At 40.3% G+C, this 17,386-nt stretch overlaps 1 protein-coding gene across 3 annotated transcripts in view; it reads left to right on the forward strand.

Annotated features, from left to right (window-relative positions):
- Positions 1 to 1,350: 1,350 nt before the first annotated feature.
- The window catches only part of GPR155 (G protein-coupled receptor 155), a 34,616-nt gene continuing 18,580 nt past the window's right edge, over positions 1,351 to 17,386 (forward strand). Inside the window, exons 1-2 of one of the 3 annotated variants that reach the window (XM_064718280.1) lie at positions 1,351 to 1,370; positions 13,566 to 14,071. In XM_064718280.1, the coding sequence (XP_064574350.1) occupies positions 13,612 to 14,071 (460 nt within the window). In that variant the 5' untranslated portion in view covers positions 1,351 to 1,370; positions 13,566 to 13,611. Of the gene's footprint in view, positions 1,371 to 9,244; positions 9,469 to 13,565; positions 14,072 to 17,386 lie in introns of those variants that run through there. The other 2 variants (XM_064718282.1, XM_064718279.1) reach the window with 2 other exon arrangements.

The following is a 17,386-nucleotide window of genomic DNA, read 5'->3' on the forward strand; positions in this document are numbered from 1 at the left end:
CCACAACATAGTCCTTCCTTCATTTAACTCAAAAAATGCTGTTGATTTAAAAGAAACCCATGGGCTACCCTGTAAAACAGTTCTGACTGCTCCCTGCAGTTGCAGAAAGGCTCCTGTGTTGCACACAGCACATACATAAATATGCAACTCCTTTGATCGTGGTTCAACAGTTTCCAGTGACCTTCCTGCCTCCTGTGCACAGGCTGCTCCCCTCTGCCCTCTCACCCAGTCTGACTCCATTTTACACTGAACATAGTAACTTAGTCCCAGCAAATTACTGATGTCAGAACTAAATATTGGCCCATACTTCTCTGTAAAACACTTAATATAGTATTTAGGTTAACTAATGAAATAGATCGATTGGCAATCGAGCTCTTAACCTATCTAAAGATTTCAACAGCAGTCCAGGTACAGAAAAAATCCTGAGGAAAGGATGACTGGCGCAAAAATATTTTGATTAAACATAGAGAATAAATAGGGTGGTTGCTGATAACATTACCTTGTGTCCAATATCTATCTGTCTACTGAAGAACATCAGATAATCTCTTCTTTAATCCTAAAACATATTTGTGGCTTATGATGTATGACTTCAGCAAAAGCTACATTCAAAATGTAAAATAGCAATCTATCATGAAAGCTGTCTATATGATGCTGCAATAAGGCTCTTATCATTCCCATCATGTTTCTTCTTTGTTATTACCACCCTTCTTTTTCCTGCAGATAAAAAAGCTTTTTTTTTCAAGAATGCTGAGATTTAGGCTACATAGATAATTTCTCATTTTCAAAATGGGATTCTTCTTGTTATTTATTTTCTTTTTCTTTTTTTTTGCTGGAATACAGGAGATGCCTCTGCCTAAACACCTTTAATTTAAAGGTGGAAAGAGAGGGCTGTTGGTTGTTGTCCATCCTTTCTCTCTGCTAAACAGGAACAGGTGATCTCTCCCTGTAGTTAGGGCAGGGCTCTGTTACTGTGCTATGCCCTTCTCAAAGGGGACCACTTTGGCTACCTTTTGCATGTGCCCTAAGTGCAAAAAGAGTTTGGCTCCAACCTGGTGTGAACACTGTACACAATAAGGCCTGTAACCAGTTCCTTTCTGAAAATGTTTCTGTATTGATGCAAAGACGGCTGTTTAAGCAGTGGGTGTTGGGTGTAACCCAACTTGAAGGAAGCATTCATGTATACAGGGATGTGAAAATGAGTCATTCCTGTCCTTCTCCTTTCTAGCAGAAATTTTAGTAAATTCAGAGTTACTGGTGAGCCCTCGTGTGCCCTGTGGAGCAGCAGAGCCCCTGCATCTGAAGGCTGAGCACTACCAAGCCATGAGAGCCAAAGGCAGCTGAAACAATCAGAGCACTTTGAAGAGAGCAAGGTAAAGGCTGTGGGTGAAAGTCCAGGCTGAAACCCCAGTCTGTCGTTGGTATTTTGATACTGGAACTCGTGTACCTGTAGATAACATCATTGTGCTATTTGTCAGGGACTGCAGAGCCCATCAGTACTTTCTGTGCTGTCTCAAAACCAGCCCTCACTGCAAACTGCTGAAATCCTTCTGTTGAAGTTTTTTCCCCCTCCTTACTTAAAACAGAAACTTTCACTTCTGCTATTTGGCCAGGATCTTGGGTGCCTTATGAAACCTGAGAGCCTTTGTTTGAAATCAGACAGATACATGATCCTTTCCTCTAAATAGATACTTTCATCTCCTGAGCTGTGCCTGCAGGACTGCTGCTGTGCTTTCATCCAAGTGCCAGTCAACTGGGGGGCTGGTGTGTTTGCTCCAGTTTATTGCTGATTTAGAAACAATACCCTGCTGGGTGCTTTAAGAGAATCACCGTATGTGCCAGAACCTTCATTCCTCCCTCTCTCTTACATATGGCCACTTGTGAGCAGGGGCAGGAATTGAAAATACGTTTTTTAACTGGATACGTGTCTAGTCCACGTCCAAGCGTGCATCAGAAAATGAGACGCCTTGTGTGTGTGTGTTTTCAGCCAGGCAGGCGGGCACAGGGGGATGCAGCCGCAGCCCGGCTGTTCTCCCTGTGCCGCGGTCGCGGTGTCTCGGTGGCCGCGCGGTGTCGCCGTGCCCGCGCGGTGCCTCCCGCCCGTCCGGCGGGCCCGGGCCCGGGCAGCTGAGCGTTCAGCGCCGCTCCACGGCGTGCGACAGCCGCCACTCGCCTGCCCTGCTCCCCGAGCCCGGCCACCCGCCGCTGCCGCTGCTGCCCGTGGCGGGACGTGGAACTGCGCGGTACCTCGGGTCCCCTCGGCCCAGCGCGCTCCGCGAGGCCGCGCGCATTGCAGCGCTTCGGGAACGCTACGCGCTCTTTCACCACCGCGGTTTCACTGCAGGCGCATCCGGCTGACTCTTCACGCAGTCACACAGTTCTTAGGCAAGTCACATTCCAGCACTGGCATTAAAATGATGCAACAGCATAATACACCTTACTACTCCACTGCACTTCAACAGAAAGCAGCACACTATTAGACCTAAAAAAATCCAAGTCTTTAGCTTTTTTAAAAAATATTTTTAAACTTCTTTTTTTGTTTGTTTGTTTAACTGTAGCTGGAGAAGGAGCTAAGAATTAAAACAAAATATCTTTTTAAATTGAAATGCCGAGTGGAAGTAACAGAGAGCTCTAAGGTATTTACTTTGTCAATATTGCAGTCTTAAAATCAGTACTTACTCAAAAAGGAAGAGTTAAGAAAGGAAGTTCTTTGTATTGTTGTGGCCATTAATTTAAATGTAGTGACAAACTGCTGAATATAATGAGGAGAAGGTATATTAGCTTTCTGCTGGACAATTCAGGAAGAAGAGGGCTTGTTAATACAGTTCCGTGACACAAGTAGCCGGAAAGATTTAGTAGTGGTGAAATGAATATGAAATAAATAAACAAAAAACTATTGGATTTCTATCACAAGAGGCAATGCACTTCAATCTATACATTTGATGGACAACATTTAAGCTGTATTTGTGTAAGTAATAAATAGGGGCTTGCAAAATAGTGATGTGACCACAAATGCATATTTAGTATATGGAGAGACTTTATGAAGATGTGGGTCATATTCTGAAAATATGACCAAAGCTTTTAATTTGTGATACCAAAATAGGTTTTGTGGGTTGTTTGGGTTGGTTTGCTGGGGTTTTTTAGGGGGGTGGGATATTTGGTGGGATTTCTTTACTAATCAATTTCTTGCTGAATAAGCAACAGCGGCAGCAGGTCACACACCAGAAGCAGCTTATTTAAGCACTGCAGCTTGCTTTTAAATGGTTTTCCTGAGCAAAATGGTTTAATGGTTTTCCTTAGCAGCATCTGCTAAGGAAACTTGTGTGTAGCACTAATAGCTGTCCTGGTTTTGTTTGGTTTTTTGGTGGTGGTTTTGAGGATTCAGGCCAAATTTGAGTGGTCTTCCAGTGACTGAGCACTCAGAGTACTGAGAACATGTAAGTAATAAGCTGCCTATGCCAAAATGGGTGAAAAGGTTTTCTTAGGTTGAGGAAGAGCTGTAACTCTTATGCTCTGTTCTTAATAATTTCACCCCATACTGTTTTTCTGTTAGTATTTGAAAATACTATACTATAAATATTATAAAAGTACTTAATATTTTAAGTGTCTACATACATTAGATACAGCTCTAACCATAATATGAGGCAAATGGAAAAAACTTGATAATAATTTTTCAGCTAAAGCATTTGTAATCTCTAAGTTGAAATACTGATTTTTTTTTCTTTGACTTTTGCATATTTTCCCCAGTTAGTCTGGTTAACTACGTAACTAATTTTTGAGTACTTGCATTTGAGTTTAGCACACTTACCTTCTTGCTGAGCCAAGTAAAATGTTGATGCCCTAGCATTAAGGATGGAATTTGTATGTTTAGGAGGTCTCTTCTACTTTGTTTTGTCTTCCCTGAAGCAGTTTCAGAAAAAAAACTTCTAGTGTTAAAATCACGTGGGGTTATTCTGAACTTTATTTAATTCCATATAATTTAACTTGAACTTTTCTTTATTTTTTGCTTTAGAGAGGTGAATTTCACCATGCACAATATTTACTGGGCTTAATTTCTAAGCGGTCTATTTCAACACACCTGAACATACATAATTACTGCTGAAGTCTTAGTTTGACTTTCTGTAATTTGTCTGTACTAGCTTCATGTATTTTCTTTTGGCAGATACAGTATTTTGAAGGCTATAATTGCACCTTCAGTTCTGTGGAATTGTCTCAGCCAGAGAACAAAGTGGAAGTGAATGCGTGGAGTACAGTAAACACTGTTTCAAAACCAGCTTGGGCATACCACTGTCTTACAAAAGATGCTATGTGAAAAATACCAATTAAGTTCCCGTAACCAACGCAGATAATGAGGTGGACAACTGCGAAATTATAGATGAGCTGATAAATTGCTTTCTTAAGAAGGAAGATCTTTTACAAAAGTATTCCAAGGGAACTGAGGTGAATGTAAACACCCAATGCATCCCTCATAATTTCTGTGTTAACAAGCTTAAGCTTATGAGTAACATATGGCATTCTCCTGATCTCTGTGTTATATTGCTTTAAGGACACTCAGAATTTCTCTCAGGTGTTGGGTTTTTCTATCTAAGCCTCAGAAGTTTTAGAAATTCTTTAATGGGACAAATGCTTTTTGTGTGACACCACCCTCCAGAGACACAATCCAGGGGCCTATTTCCTGTTTACAGATTAATTTTCCTCAGGTTTCCCTTGTTGCTTAATCAACCATGTGTGTATTGTGCACTATAGTTTATTTGCCAGTAACCACGTGAGTCAGTGTAAGTGACCAGACACATCTAGGTATTGATAATCATTTCATGTCCTTCCTGCACGTCCTACGCACAACTGTAGGACAGCAGACATCACAAACCAACCAACTTTCTGAACCCTGGACTACAGTTTTCGATAACCAAAGTTAGACATGCATTTTTGGATGGGGTCAGCTAAGAAAACAGAGGTTGAGCACGGGTCCTGCCTTGTGCATTATATAATCCATTTACTTGTTAAGCAATGAGCTGTAAGAAAAGGGTGTTTTTTCCAGTACTGGAGTTACAAAGCCACATTGTCCGTAGGTGTAAATCCAATATTCATATAATGTGTGGCTCATTGTCAATAGCCAAGGAGCTATTGAGGAAGTATTTTTCCTGTGATTGATAAGGAGATTACCTAAGAAGGGCTAATGTCTCTATCCATTGCTGCAATTACTGTGTTGGTACCTGGATTTTTCCATGCTGTTGAAAACAAGGTGTGCAGCTGTCTGTAAATTTCCAGACAGATTTCATCCTGATGCATTTGCTGACATTCTTCTTGTCTTCTCGTATTCTGTATTCTTTCTTTTTTTCTATTCTTGGAAAAGGTATATTTTTCTAATACCCCACTGAGAGGTAATTTGGAGAATTTTCCACATTTTTAATCAATAGTGCTGTTTTGAAGCTCACCTGACACTTGCTACTGTAAGGCAAGGTTGTCTCAGTTATCACCACACCCTAACAATTTGACTACAACTTCTATGCTAGTTCTCTAGAAGAAAAAAATTAAAAATCCAATTTTAGTGTTTTCAGAAACAAACTGGAGAAATGTACTTGCTTACAGTAAATTCTTGAGTGCTTTTCTTTGTGATACCCCATAATTTCGGGTTTTGCAACAAGTGCTTGAGTTTACTGGTGAAGTAGCCTTCACACCTTGCTATGTTTACCAGGGAAGTAGCCTTCACACCGAGTACAAAGATGCATTTGTGACTTCCCAGGAAACCTTTCCAAGGTGGCTCAGTTGTATGCCTTTGTAAAATGTTTTTATGTGGTCGCTGCCAGTCCTTGAAAGGGACATTGTCTGAAACCTGCTGTCACTGAGAGTGAACCTCTCGCAGTTCCTGTGTGGGCCCAGCCTGTGTGTGTGTAATTGTTGCAGGGAAATGAGTGTGATGAAAGCCACAGGATGGCTCATGTAATGGTTGCTCCAGATGCTTTTCAATGCTTGAACTGCTGCCCAGATCAAAAAGCAGAAATTGTCTCCCACATCATCTATTGACAACTTTGGTGGTACGTAAGTGGATGGAAACATAAGTAGTGGCACATAAGTGGATGGAAACACCCAATTTGAATGAAAAACAACAAAAATCAAGGGGGAGAGTAGTTAATGATTACACAATGTTATGTCATTTTAAGGGAATGCTCAAGAGGATTGAATTAAAATTTTGGGGACAACTTTCAGCTTAGTGGCTTTTGGAAGGCTTGGCTTTGCAATGGCAGTAACTGTGTTTTCTGTGATCCACAGTTCAACTGTGATCTGAGCTGCCAGTGGTAGAGGGTAGCTGTGATAAAGAGCTGATGGTCTCTATAAACCTGTCCTCCCAGGAGGTTGTACACAAAAAACTTGCCTTTCCCATGCATTATTTGTACTGTTATAGCTGTGGGTGTAGTTATGTTTGGGTGTTAAATTAATACATGGGGGATTTTTGATACTTCTGTGGGTTGGTAAAACTCCATGAGAATTGATGTCCATGGCTGTTACCCTTAGTTTACAGAGATCTTCCAAGGAAAAAGAAATTTAACTCTACTATAAAGGCAGGATGTTGGAACAGAAAGATGCTCAGTGGAACACAAGGGGATGTTCAAGGCCAGAGAAAATGTGGCTCAAAGAAAGCGCCTATGGAGGTTTGGTTAAATGTTCAGGGAGAAGAGAGGAGGTGTCAAACAGTGAGAAAATACTGCCCTTTGGTGTTCTTGTATGGTCTTTGGATATGGTCAGGAGTATCCTGTATATTGAATACTGCATTAGAAAGATTTCTTGACTTCAACATTACGTTATCATTGCTAATTATCCAGGCTGAAAAAAACCAGAAAACCATGCTCCTAACATTTCCCAGCCAAGTGGAGAACTGGTCCTGTAATCTGGTGCTTGAGTTATTCACAGTGCTGTTCTGATGGTACAGTCTGGTTAATAATGATTTCATGTTTCTTAACAGGGCAAGGGATAAGACCCTCATGTTCTTCTTTGTTCATCTCAGAAGATGCTGCATGTCAATGAGAGATAGTTGCTAGGCTGTTTATAGTATAGTTTAAAAGATTAAAATCTGCAAGAGGAAATATGCCATATTAAGTCCTATTTATATACTTTTGCTTCATTTATTTAGACAGCAGATATAATAATTTTATTGTATTTTTTCACATGCCTTTGATACTACATTTTCATACTTTCAAGTATTTTACTTTTTCTGGGTTTTGAGGTTGTTTACTATTTACTTTTTTGAAGTATTACACTTTTAATTTGTTTGTGTTCCCCAATAGATGACACAAGACTCGGGTCAAGTGTGCTTACCTGATTTGGCATGCTGTGCATGCCAGAGCTGAGGTGGAAAGAGCTCTGTCCTGTTACTGCTGATCCCTTGGGAAATCAGGCTGGTGGTTGGTGGATATCAATAGCAGTCAATGAGCAGCCTATCCAGCCAAATGTATGCTCTTTTCAAACAGCTGAAGGATTCTTGTATTTTAAATACTTTACTAAATGCTAAAGCACTAATGATCTTTTCAAAGGGGAAAAAAATGTATTCAAGAGAAGGGAAGGCATGCATTTTTACCAAGAGTTCTTAGTATGGTCTGGTATTCCTCCCTTGCTGCTCCCCAAAGCACATCCCTCTAAGGTGTCATGTCTATAGGAAAGAATGAATGACAGAAAGCCAAAAAATCAGAAAGGCCTTATTATACTGTATTTCCAAAACCAATCAGTCTGAAAGTGCTCTTTGTCAGGTGCCAAGCAGAGAAACTTCAACAGTGAAAAAATTAACAAAAGAATCTTCTTTATTAGTGTTTGCATCAAAACAAAGTCTCACCCTAACGTTACCAGTGGGTGAGTGTTACCCAACAAGCTGCACCACCTTCCAGCTGTAAACATACATCATAAACCTTGGCACAGCTTTGGAATAATCCCTTGCTGATCTTTTGCTTGGGCTGTGTGGGCCCAAATTTGGGACAGGATGTAGACAGGAATGAGAGACAGTGAGGAGTCAAGCACTGACATGGCTGCTTCATGTCAGCTGAGGTTCTAGTAAGTGTATACACTACTAGTACAGAAAGATAAAATTTAAGCATCAGTATCTTTAAATTGAATTTAAAGCAGATATATGATAGTATTAAATTAAATTTAAAGCAGACAATGTACTAACTTCTAAGAGTTTCTAGCTGCCATGTTTATCCCCATAAGTTTCTGTCCCTGGCTGCATTTTTTTACAGGATTTTTTTAACTCTATTTCCAATTAATCCCCTTAAGTGTTATTTCTGTTATATTGCTGCTCTTGCTATATAATATAAATTTCTGGTAAGCATTTCAACAGTAGACCTTGTGAACAGAATTGACTATGGAAAGAATTTGTATCTGACACAATGCTTCATAAATTGTCAATAACATCTTTTGATAATTCTCTATTCTGTTTTGGTCTTTTTTGGATGTTAGCTGAAGGGGAAAGAGGGCTTGTTTAATTAGGTTTTTTTCCTAGAAGTTCCTTGCAAGTTTTTTGAGGTGTTTTTTTTTTTGCTGGAAGTTTGGAATGGGAAGCTACTGAGCACACAGACTGGTTGACATGCCACTATTTCACCTATTGCTGCCTCTTAGTGAGTAAGGGAAGCTGGTTAGTCTGATCAGGAGGGGAGAATGAGGTACACTGAATTCACTCCTCCTGTCTCTGCAGCAGCAGAATCTGGCTTAGCTCTCAGTAAAAGGGCAGCCGGAACTGCTGTGCCCTCAATTGCAGTGCAAAGGGAAAGCCTTGAGAAAGCTGCGTCCTCGTTTTTTGCAAGAGAATCTTCTGTCATTACCAATCTTTAGTTTTTACTGGGGAAACAAGTGACTGGTCAGATCTGTGGAGCCGACGGCACGTGGAAAACACGGGGTTGTGTTTCTAAGCGCTCTGACTGCCGGGGAAAGTTGGAACGGGAGTAGGAGGCTGAGGGCCAGGGGAGCCGGCGCCGCTATCGGGCCCGCCGAGCTGCAGGTGACGCTGCCTCGGGCCGATAACGGGGGGTGACCCTGCCCGGCCTCCCGCCCGCGGGGCTGCGGGCAGCTGGCGGCAGCCACGAAGGCCGCCCCGGGAGCGGCCGGGACCCGTTCCGCTCTCGTACTCCGGGGGCGGCGGCTCCCGAGCGCGGGGGAAGCCCCCGGGGCCGAGGCGGCGGCGGAGACCCGGGCCGCCCCCCGCGCGGCGGCCGCCGAGCCGCCATCTTGCGGCCGCTCCCTCCCTCCCCCGGCCGCGCCGCCGCGCAGCCCCGGCCTGCCCGGGGTCCGCCCGGAGCCCGCCCGCCCGCGGCGCTCCGCCGGCTGCGGCTGCGGGGCTGTGGCTGGCGGGGCGGGCCGGGGCGGGCCAGACCTCCCCTCCCTGGCCTCGGTACCGGCGGCCTCGGCCTTAGAGGGGTTCTGAGTTTGGCAGAGCACAAACCCTCCCCACGCACCCCGGTGCGGAGGCGCCTACCGAAAGCTGAGTAGGTAAGCTGCCCGCTCCTTTCCCCGGCTTCTGGCGCTGTTTTCTGCTGAGGCAGCTGTCACGCAGGGCAGTGCTGCTGGTTTTTTATCTTTGACTGAAATGCCGTGTGCTCCTAGCTGGGGTGACCATGGGAAGACAGCAGCGATGGGCCGGGAAGGGGCAGGCGAGAGGCGTTGGTTTTGTGTTAGCTCTCTGGCTGCAAGTCAAGGGATTTTACATCCCACTTTGGCAAGTGGTGCAAGTGAGGTGCTTTGAAAGGGGTGCTGGCAAGAAAATGTTATCTACCTTTTGAAAAATGTTTTGCTGTGTGCTTCAGAAGTATATATCTATTTGTCGACAAGCCCCAATGTCAGCTTAAGCGAAAATTACGTGGAGGTATATTTTTCATTCATTTTCTGAGTTGACATTCGGTGCCGCTGGCAGCTCTTGCTTCATTTGGTCTTGTCTGAGCTGCACTGCCAAAGTTTTGCGGAGCTTGAAGCGCTGCTGTGAGCTGTGCCAGCCGTGTGCTCCAGGCAGGCCTCAGCATCCCCAGGTGCACAGGGCGGGCGGCTGCTGCACAGCCAGGGGCTTTCCGCAATGGCATCCTGGGAGAAGGATGGCAAAGGAAATGTGGTCGTGAAAAACAGCTGGCATTGTCCGGGTTTCCAGATATAGGTGGCACATTTCTTGTGCTAATTGCTGTTGCTATATTGTTCTCTCTCTCTGTTTTCTTAGCCCAATAAAGAGAAAAGTAAAAATTGTGGTTAACTTGCAAAAATTAGGAACTGCGGTAATCACTTCTTCCCACTTAACTTTTATCATTTTATCTCCCTGTAGTTGCTTCCTCTTTGACTTAACAAATTTTTACATGAAAGTTCATGTAGTACACACTTAGCTGAGAATGGGGTATTAGAGCTGCTACGAGTGGTAACTCTTCCTACCCCAATTCCATTATAATTTTCTGAGTAAAATAATGTGTCATCCTTTTGTTAAAGTAGGAGAGTTTCTGCATTGCATTTAAGTAGGTCATGTTGTGGGATATAATTTATGAGCAATGTGCACGGTCTTGCCAGTGTCACCATATTATCCTGAGAGTGATTATCAGTTGGAAGCTTAAAAGTGAGAGACCAGAGGGGAGATATACATTGAAGTTATCTCTTTTATTGACTCATGCTGTCTTTGACTTTCATTAGAAAAAGAAGATGAAAGGGGTTTTCCCCTCCTTTGGTGAAGGAGACAGTTTCTCTATTTCTGTACTCGGAGAGGAACCTGATGTTGCTTAACTCACAGCTGCTGGAGAATTGAGTTTCTGGTCTGAATTTTAAGAATTTACAAATATTGACAACCCACAAGAGAAATGTTTTGTGGGAAGTTTAAACTGCACTTGTTATTTGCTCTGTGTCTATTGTTGGTCTTCATACAAGGCTTCCTCTCGTGCAAGCTGACAGTCTGTCTGCAAGCAGCTATGCTTGCCTGGCACAGTCGACAGCAGATGAGGCAGTATTATTCCTAAAAGCTGTGTCTGTATTGGCCTCCAGCTCCCAAAAATGCAGCTGTGGCTGAGTTCTCAAGGATTCAAATCTCAATCCTCAAACCCTGAAGGGATAACTACAAATCATATGTTCTATGGAGTCAAAGCTAAGTGCTTTCCCTTGCAACTATATTTCCTTATTTTAGTGTCATTTGTCTGGTTAGTTTGCTACATCTATGAGAACATATGAGAACAAACTAATTTCTGTGTAGAATATATCAGGTTTTGGGTTTACATGAGATCATTACCTCTGATTTCATTAAGAACTCTGAATTGAAAATAATTTCTCTCTTGTGAGATGCTAGTTTGGGATAAGCCTGAGGTGTAACAAGGCTGTATATTAAATCTGTGATTAGTCATTACATAATCTCACAACTGTTCTATAAATGTCTGTATCCTATAGAGCAAAGAGAGCTGAGATGTACTCACTGTGTTAAGCAGAATGTGAAAGTGTGCATTTCTGGAAAACACTGCGTGGCAATAGATGCTCTGTGTTAAATATGAAGGGTTTGGGATGTGCATGGCTCTCGAGCTGAAGAGATGATTCACTCTCAAAGCCCTCTGGGGAGTGCCAGGAGCAGCTTTTACTGTAATGGAGTTCTTCTCTTTGAAACTCTTGTGGTTTACCAAAAATTTGTCCTGTATGACTTGACAGGCTCCCTTGTAATGAAGTTGAAGGAAGGCTGCAGGAATCTATGTCTGTCTGTCTGTCTATCTATCTATCTCTCTATCTATCGCTCTTACAAATGATGGTTAGAGTTGTGTGGGTGTGTATCCATGTCAGTTTTGATCAAGTGAGGAAGATAAGGGATTTACATTTTGTACCAATTTTGTGAAGAGAAATAATGATTTTTATATAGAAGGAAGAGGGGCTTGTCATTAGCCTTGAATAGGAAGGCACAGGAGAAGGAATGCTAGAATTTAGGGATAGATATGGCTGTACTACATTCCTACTACAGATCAAATGTTGTATTTGGTTAAAAAAGTTTCAGCTGTATCTTATTGCTGAAGAAAAATACCTTGAGAGAGCAGTGAGTAGGTTGAACACATTGCACTGCTGGGAGCCTTACCTCTGTGCAGTGCTGTAAGCTTGGAGAATTTTACATGGGGCTGTGCTGAAAACCTGCTTTTTACCTTACAGCTAGTGTAGAATGTTGCTGATTTCTTTCAAGAATTCAGTGTTGGAAATCTGTCTGTGGTCCTCTTTTGAACATTTTGCAAATTCCAACAATATCCTTAAATTTTTTAGTAGAAGAAATGGTTTGTTGTTTGCTTCATTTCTTGCAAGTTTTCCCATTGTTCTGTAGCAAATAATACATTGAGTTTCTGGTCCAAATAAGTCTAAGCTAATTCATCATCTATAATATAAGAAAGTAAAGCCTTTAAAATAAGCCCTCCTTGGAGTGAGACTCATTTTCCTTGGGAGAAGGGATAGCCAAGGCTGCTAGACAGATCCGGATGATGCAGCAGCTCAGTCCAGATGAATTACCAGAAGTGCTTACCAAAAGCCTCAGGCATAAATAAGTCCTGAGTCAAAGAGTTGAAGCTTGTGCATATTTATATGCTGGATGCCAGGGTGTGAAACAGACCTTACAAGACCTCACCTTTGCATTGACTTGATTTACTTGCTTATTTACGTGGCTGCTGTGTTTTGTGTTCCCTGTGGATAGGATAGAAAAAGGTTGGGAAGATTCTTAAACCAGTTGCTAATTTGCACAGATTGTGCTGTACAAAGCATTGCTTGGGACTTGGCAATTTTGACTTTACCTTAAATACTTTAGGGGATACCTTAAATAGCTTAGGGAAATCTGTTCACCCTTGCCTTAGTTTCTATCCCTACAAGTGAGGTAAGTCATCTTGACTTCCTAAACAAAGTACTTCAGGATTTAGTCATGTCAGAACTTTGTGCATCAGTTACCTGATGGACTGCATGGGTTTCAGAGCTATATTGCCAAAGCCATATCTGTTTCTGGCAGGACCTTGCTATTGACCAATGAATATTTGTGTTTGATATCCACTCTCCTCATCTGATCTGTAGACTTTACATGTCTGCTTGCATATAGAACCTGTGGTGTTGTAATCAGCCCTTCCAAAGGCAATTGCTGCTACCAAGTGAGGAAGGGGGTCAGCAGATATTTCTGTTGTACATAAATGCTTCATGCATGCTTAAATTTCCCTGGTCCAGACCTAAAGAATTGTATGTAGAAATATGGGTCAGGTCTAGTGCAATGAATTAGATCACTGGCTGCTGTGTCATCTGTGGATTCTTTGCTAACTGAAAAGTCTGTCGTTAGCACATGATATTGAAATGTTGGGAGAGGTCAAAGTTGCACGAAGCAAGGTACAAACTTCAAGGGTGATATGATAATTTAAACTCTAAATTTTTCTGGAAGTTAAAGAGGACCTTGCCAAATGTTTTTGTATCATAGTGGAGAAGCTTTGATTCTTCATCACATTTATCTTTCTTTCCTGATCCTCAGTTCTCGTAGGGGCTATTCCTGTTGTCCATTTTGTAATAATTTAAGAGGGCATAAGCTTGTACTTAAAGGAATAAAGTTAATAAGTGTACTTTGGTTCCTTTTACAGATGAGATCATTTCACACTCTTCTTTTGGAAGAGGCGATCAGAGGAAATGGATAGATATTCAGATTTCACTGCAAAGAACCTCTCATCTTCAGCTAACATGTCTCTTTCTTTGCCTGGACAAGCTGGACTCAATACCACCAGCGATCCCCCTTCTATGTCAATAAGCAGGCTTTTCCCAGCCCTGTTGGAATGCTTTGGAATCATTCTTTGTGGCTACATAGCAGGAAGAGCCAACATTATCACATCAACTCAGGCCAAAGGACTGGGAAATTTTGTGTCCCGTTTTGCACTCCCGGCTTTACTGTTCAAAAACATGGTGGTACTTAATTTTTCAAATGTGAATTGGTCCTTCCTGTACAGTGTTTTAATTGCCAAAGCTGCTGTGTTTTTTTTAGTCTGTGTTTTAACGTTGTTAGTAGCCAGTCCTGAGAACCGATTTAGCAAAGCAGGTTTGTTCCCTATTTTTGCTACACAAAGCAATGACTTTGCATTGGGATATCCAATAGGTGAGTATGTTTTCTTCTTTAAAATTATTGTCACTGTTCTAGACATGTTTGCTTTTATGTTTCCATAATTTGAAATTGACTTCTGAATTGAAGTTCCATGCAATTGAAATAATTTCTGAAGTGCCTCTCAAATTCTCTTTGAGACTGCTCATCATCTAGGAAAGATTAAACCAAAAAAAGAGAGCAAGTTGGTTCTAGCAAAACAAAAACCAAGATGTTTGATTACAAAATTGAAAATAGAATTAGAAAGGCAACGTCAAATATGCAATTCCAGATTATATGTAACAAGTAGATCCATATTTTGGATTATTTTAGGAGTTAACAGTATCCTTCTCATTATTCCAAGGCAGCATGTTCAGGAGAATCCTCAATATTTCTTATTCTCTTCAAATTTGCTTGATATATATAAAATTTAGACAAATGCAGTTGAATACTCTTTTAAAAATGAAAATACTGTGTTTCCCTCGGTTGCGTTTTCTGAGATTTATTCCTCGTGAATGAAATCAGAAGTATGCCACAAATGGGGCTGTGAGAATTATATCTTTGTTTGTTGGTATGCATTTTAGATGCCAATTAGAGTTTCTCTTTTTTTAAATATATGTATTTTGGGGGTCTCTGAATGTATTGCCATTGTATCCTGGTTAAAACATTCTTTCAGCTTTTACTTTCTTGTAAGACTGCATATTTCTTCAGGTACTCCATGATTTATAAGATATGATTTATATTTTTTCTATGTATGATATTGACAAAATCTACGCCATTTAAAGCTTTACTGGAATAGTTACCGCAACAGAAACATTGTAGGCTCTTGAAGTTTATTTCCTCTTGTCCTTTCCCTTCTCCCATCCCCAAATTTTCACTGGTGTTGGGTTCATGCTGTCACCTGTGCAAACATTTTGCTGTTAGTAAAATATTACCCAAGTGTCTCTGAAGTGTTTGCAGAACTGGACAACAAAGAATGCCTCGCTGTTTTTATGTGGTAGAGGTAGTATTTTGAACAAAGCCTGATCTTTTAATGAAAAAATATTTTTAAATGCTGTAGCAGTGGAAATTTGTAAAGGAAAAAAATCAATATTGGCAAATTACGCACTAAACCAACACTATTTAAAAAGGTATTTTGAACTCTTAACAATTCCTCAGTCTTCATACCATGTAATTTCTTTAATATATTACTACTATTATGTATTATTTCTTTACTGTGCTCTTTTTTGCTGTTTGAAAAGACTTGCACATAGCAAAATCAAAATGTGGGTCAAATTTTTGAAGCTTGTCACTGTTTTTCTATTATCATGGTTTTGATAGTTCTAGATTAAAAAGTGATGTTGGGGTGAAAAAGAACCAACTAGCAGAGAGGTTTGTTAGCCCACCCCTGATGTAGTCAGAATTACTATGATAAAAAGCTTTGGGGGTTTTAATTGCAGGGTAATAATGATACAAGTCTGACAAACAGATTCAGGTGTTCTCTAGAGCTGTGTGTTAAAGCACAGGTGTACAGAGGTGCTGTGTGGGTGACAGTCACTGTGACTTCAATCATACTTATTGTATTAAGCATGGACAACTAGTGTGTGCTTTATATGTACTTCTGAGCAGCTGGGACATGGAGAATTGATTCTTTAAAAAACTAAAGTATATTTGATTTCAGTTTTTTGTTACAATCAGCAAGCAGGCAGCATGATGTAAATAAAAAGAAACGTTTTAATTAGTGATAGAAGTTGTGGATTATTTTTACTGTGTTAAGGATTCTGTAAGACTGATGTCTTATTTTTTTTCCACTCATTGACTCAGTATTATAACTCAATTTTTTGTACCCAGTAAAATGCATTCTAACCTCATACATGAATTAAAGTACATATAGACCTTAAGTTATTGTCTTAAGTATGCAGATTCACTTTACCAGAATGTAAAGGTTTTTAAAATTTTTCCCTCAGACGTTAATTACATGTGACTTGGGTGGAGTTGTGTTTGAGTGACATGGGCATTCTGTATAAAGCAATATAAAACATCAGGCTCAGGTTTGAGGTTTTAGGAAAAAAACTGTTTGCATAAAAAGTGTCCAGCATGTTTAAAGTGGTTTTGATTAGCAGGTTGTGTTTAGTGCTTAAAACTGGCTTGTTCAATGCAGTAACTAACCCCAAACCTGGTACTTCTGTTCAGCAGTTTATTTAAGATTTTAGTATTTAGAACAGGTAGTTCTCCTACATGTACTTTAATAATGGCCTGTAAAAGTAAAAATGCCTTTGGTGCCTTTTTTTATATATATAAGAAATCAGCTAGTTGAGAATGTCAGTTTATTTGCTGTAAAGAGGAGACTGTTCAAAAGTGAGTGCTGATTTAGCATTTGGAAGTTCCTCTCATTCCAGAGGCTTAAGTAATACAAAGGTAAAACTCTTTGGATTTTGAAAAATGTAGTCACAAGGAAAAACTTTTTCAAAAAAGGTTAATAATGTTGTTATTAATAATTATGAATTGTATAGTATATATCTAATACATATTATTTGTAATAATTATGATAGAATTAACTATATATACATGTATTATAATTGACATACTGTTAATAACTATAGCATATTAATGATAATTACTAATAACAAAATGTTATTAAATGTAAGAATTGTAAGTCAGGTAAAAGAGAACATACTACTTTTAAAGCATTGGGGGTTTTTTAATTCACATTAGAATTGAATCTTTTATATGTTTCCAAAACATTTTCATTATTTTTGAAGTGCCTTTAGTACAAACTTGAAATAAGAAGCAATTCTTCTTTGACTCAGAAATATGTACTAGTAATGAAGGCAAAAGCTTATGAGTTGGAGTTCCTTGAGGGACCATAACTACAGCAAGTAACTCTTGTCCTAAGTAGTCCCAGAGAATGAACCAATAATTATGTCAGAAAATTTTTTCCCAGTTGTTGCTTTGTTGTGTTGTAATGAATCAATGTAGAAAGATCACACCTGGCTTACCCATTGAGAACTGATTAAACTCCAAAGAATTGAGACTCCCTCAAGATGGGAAGCAACTTGTATCCTGCAAAGGTGCCTTTAATTCTCCCCAACTGTCGTGTTTCTGGGGAGGAAAAGCAAGTCAGAAATAAAGCCAAAATTTTTCCAGCATTTGGAATGACTCAAAGGAAACATAGAATTGTTACTTTGTTTTCTTTCTTTTTTTCTGTTTATGGTGGCTAATTGTAGGATGATTAATAGCATTGGATAGTTAATCTTTGGTCTTTAATGTGTTCTTTAGATAACTGTTGCCTAATATGATAGGACATACTTCTCTTCCTGCATTATCTTATATTGATTGTTATTGATTGCTTCA

This window comes from Zonotrichia leucophrys, chromosome 7 (genome assembly GCF_028769735.1).
Source record: "Zonotrichia leucophrys gambelii isolate GWCS_2022_RI chromosome 7, RI_Zleu_2.0, whole genome shotgun sequence".
NCBI classification, from domain to species: domain Eukaryota; kingdom Metazoa; phylum Chordata; class Aves; order Passeriformes; family Passerellidae; genus Zonotrichia; species Zonotrichia leucophrys.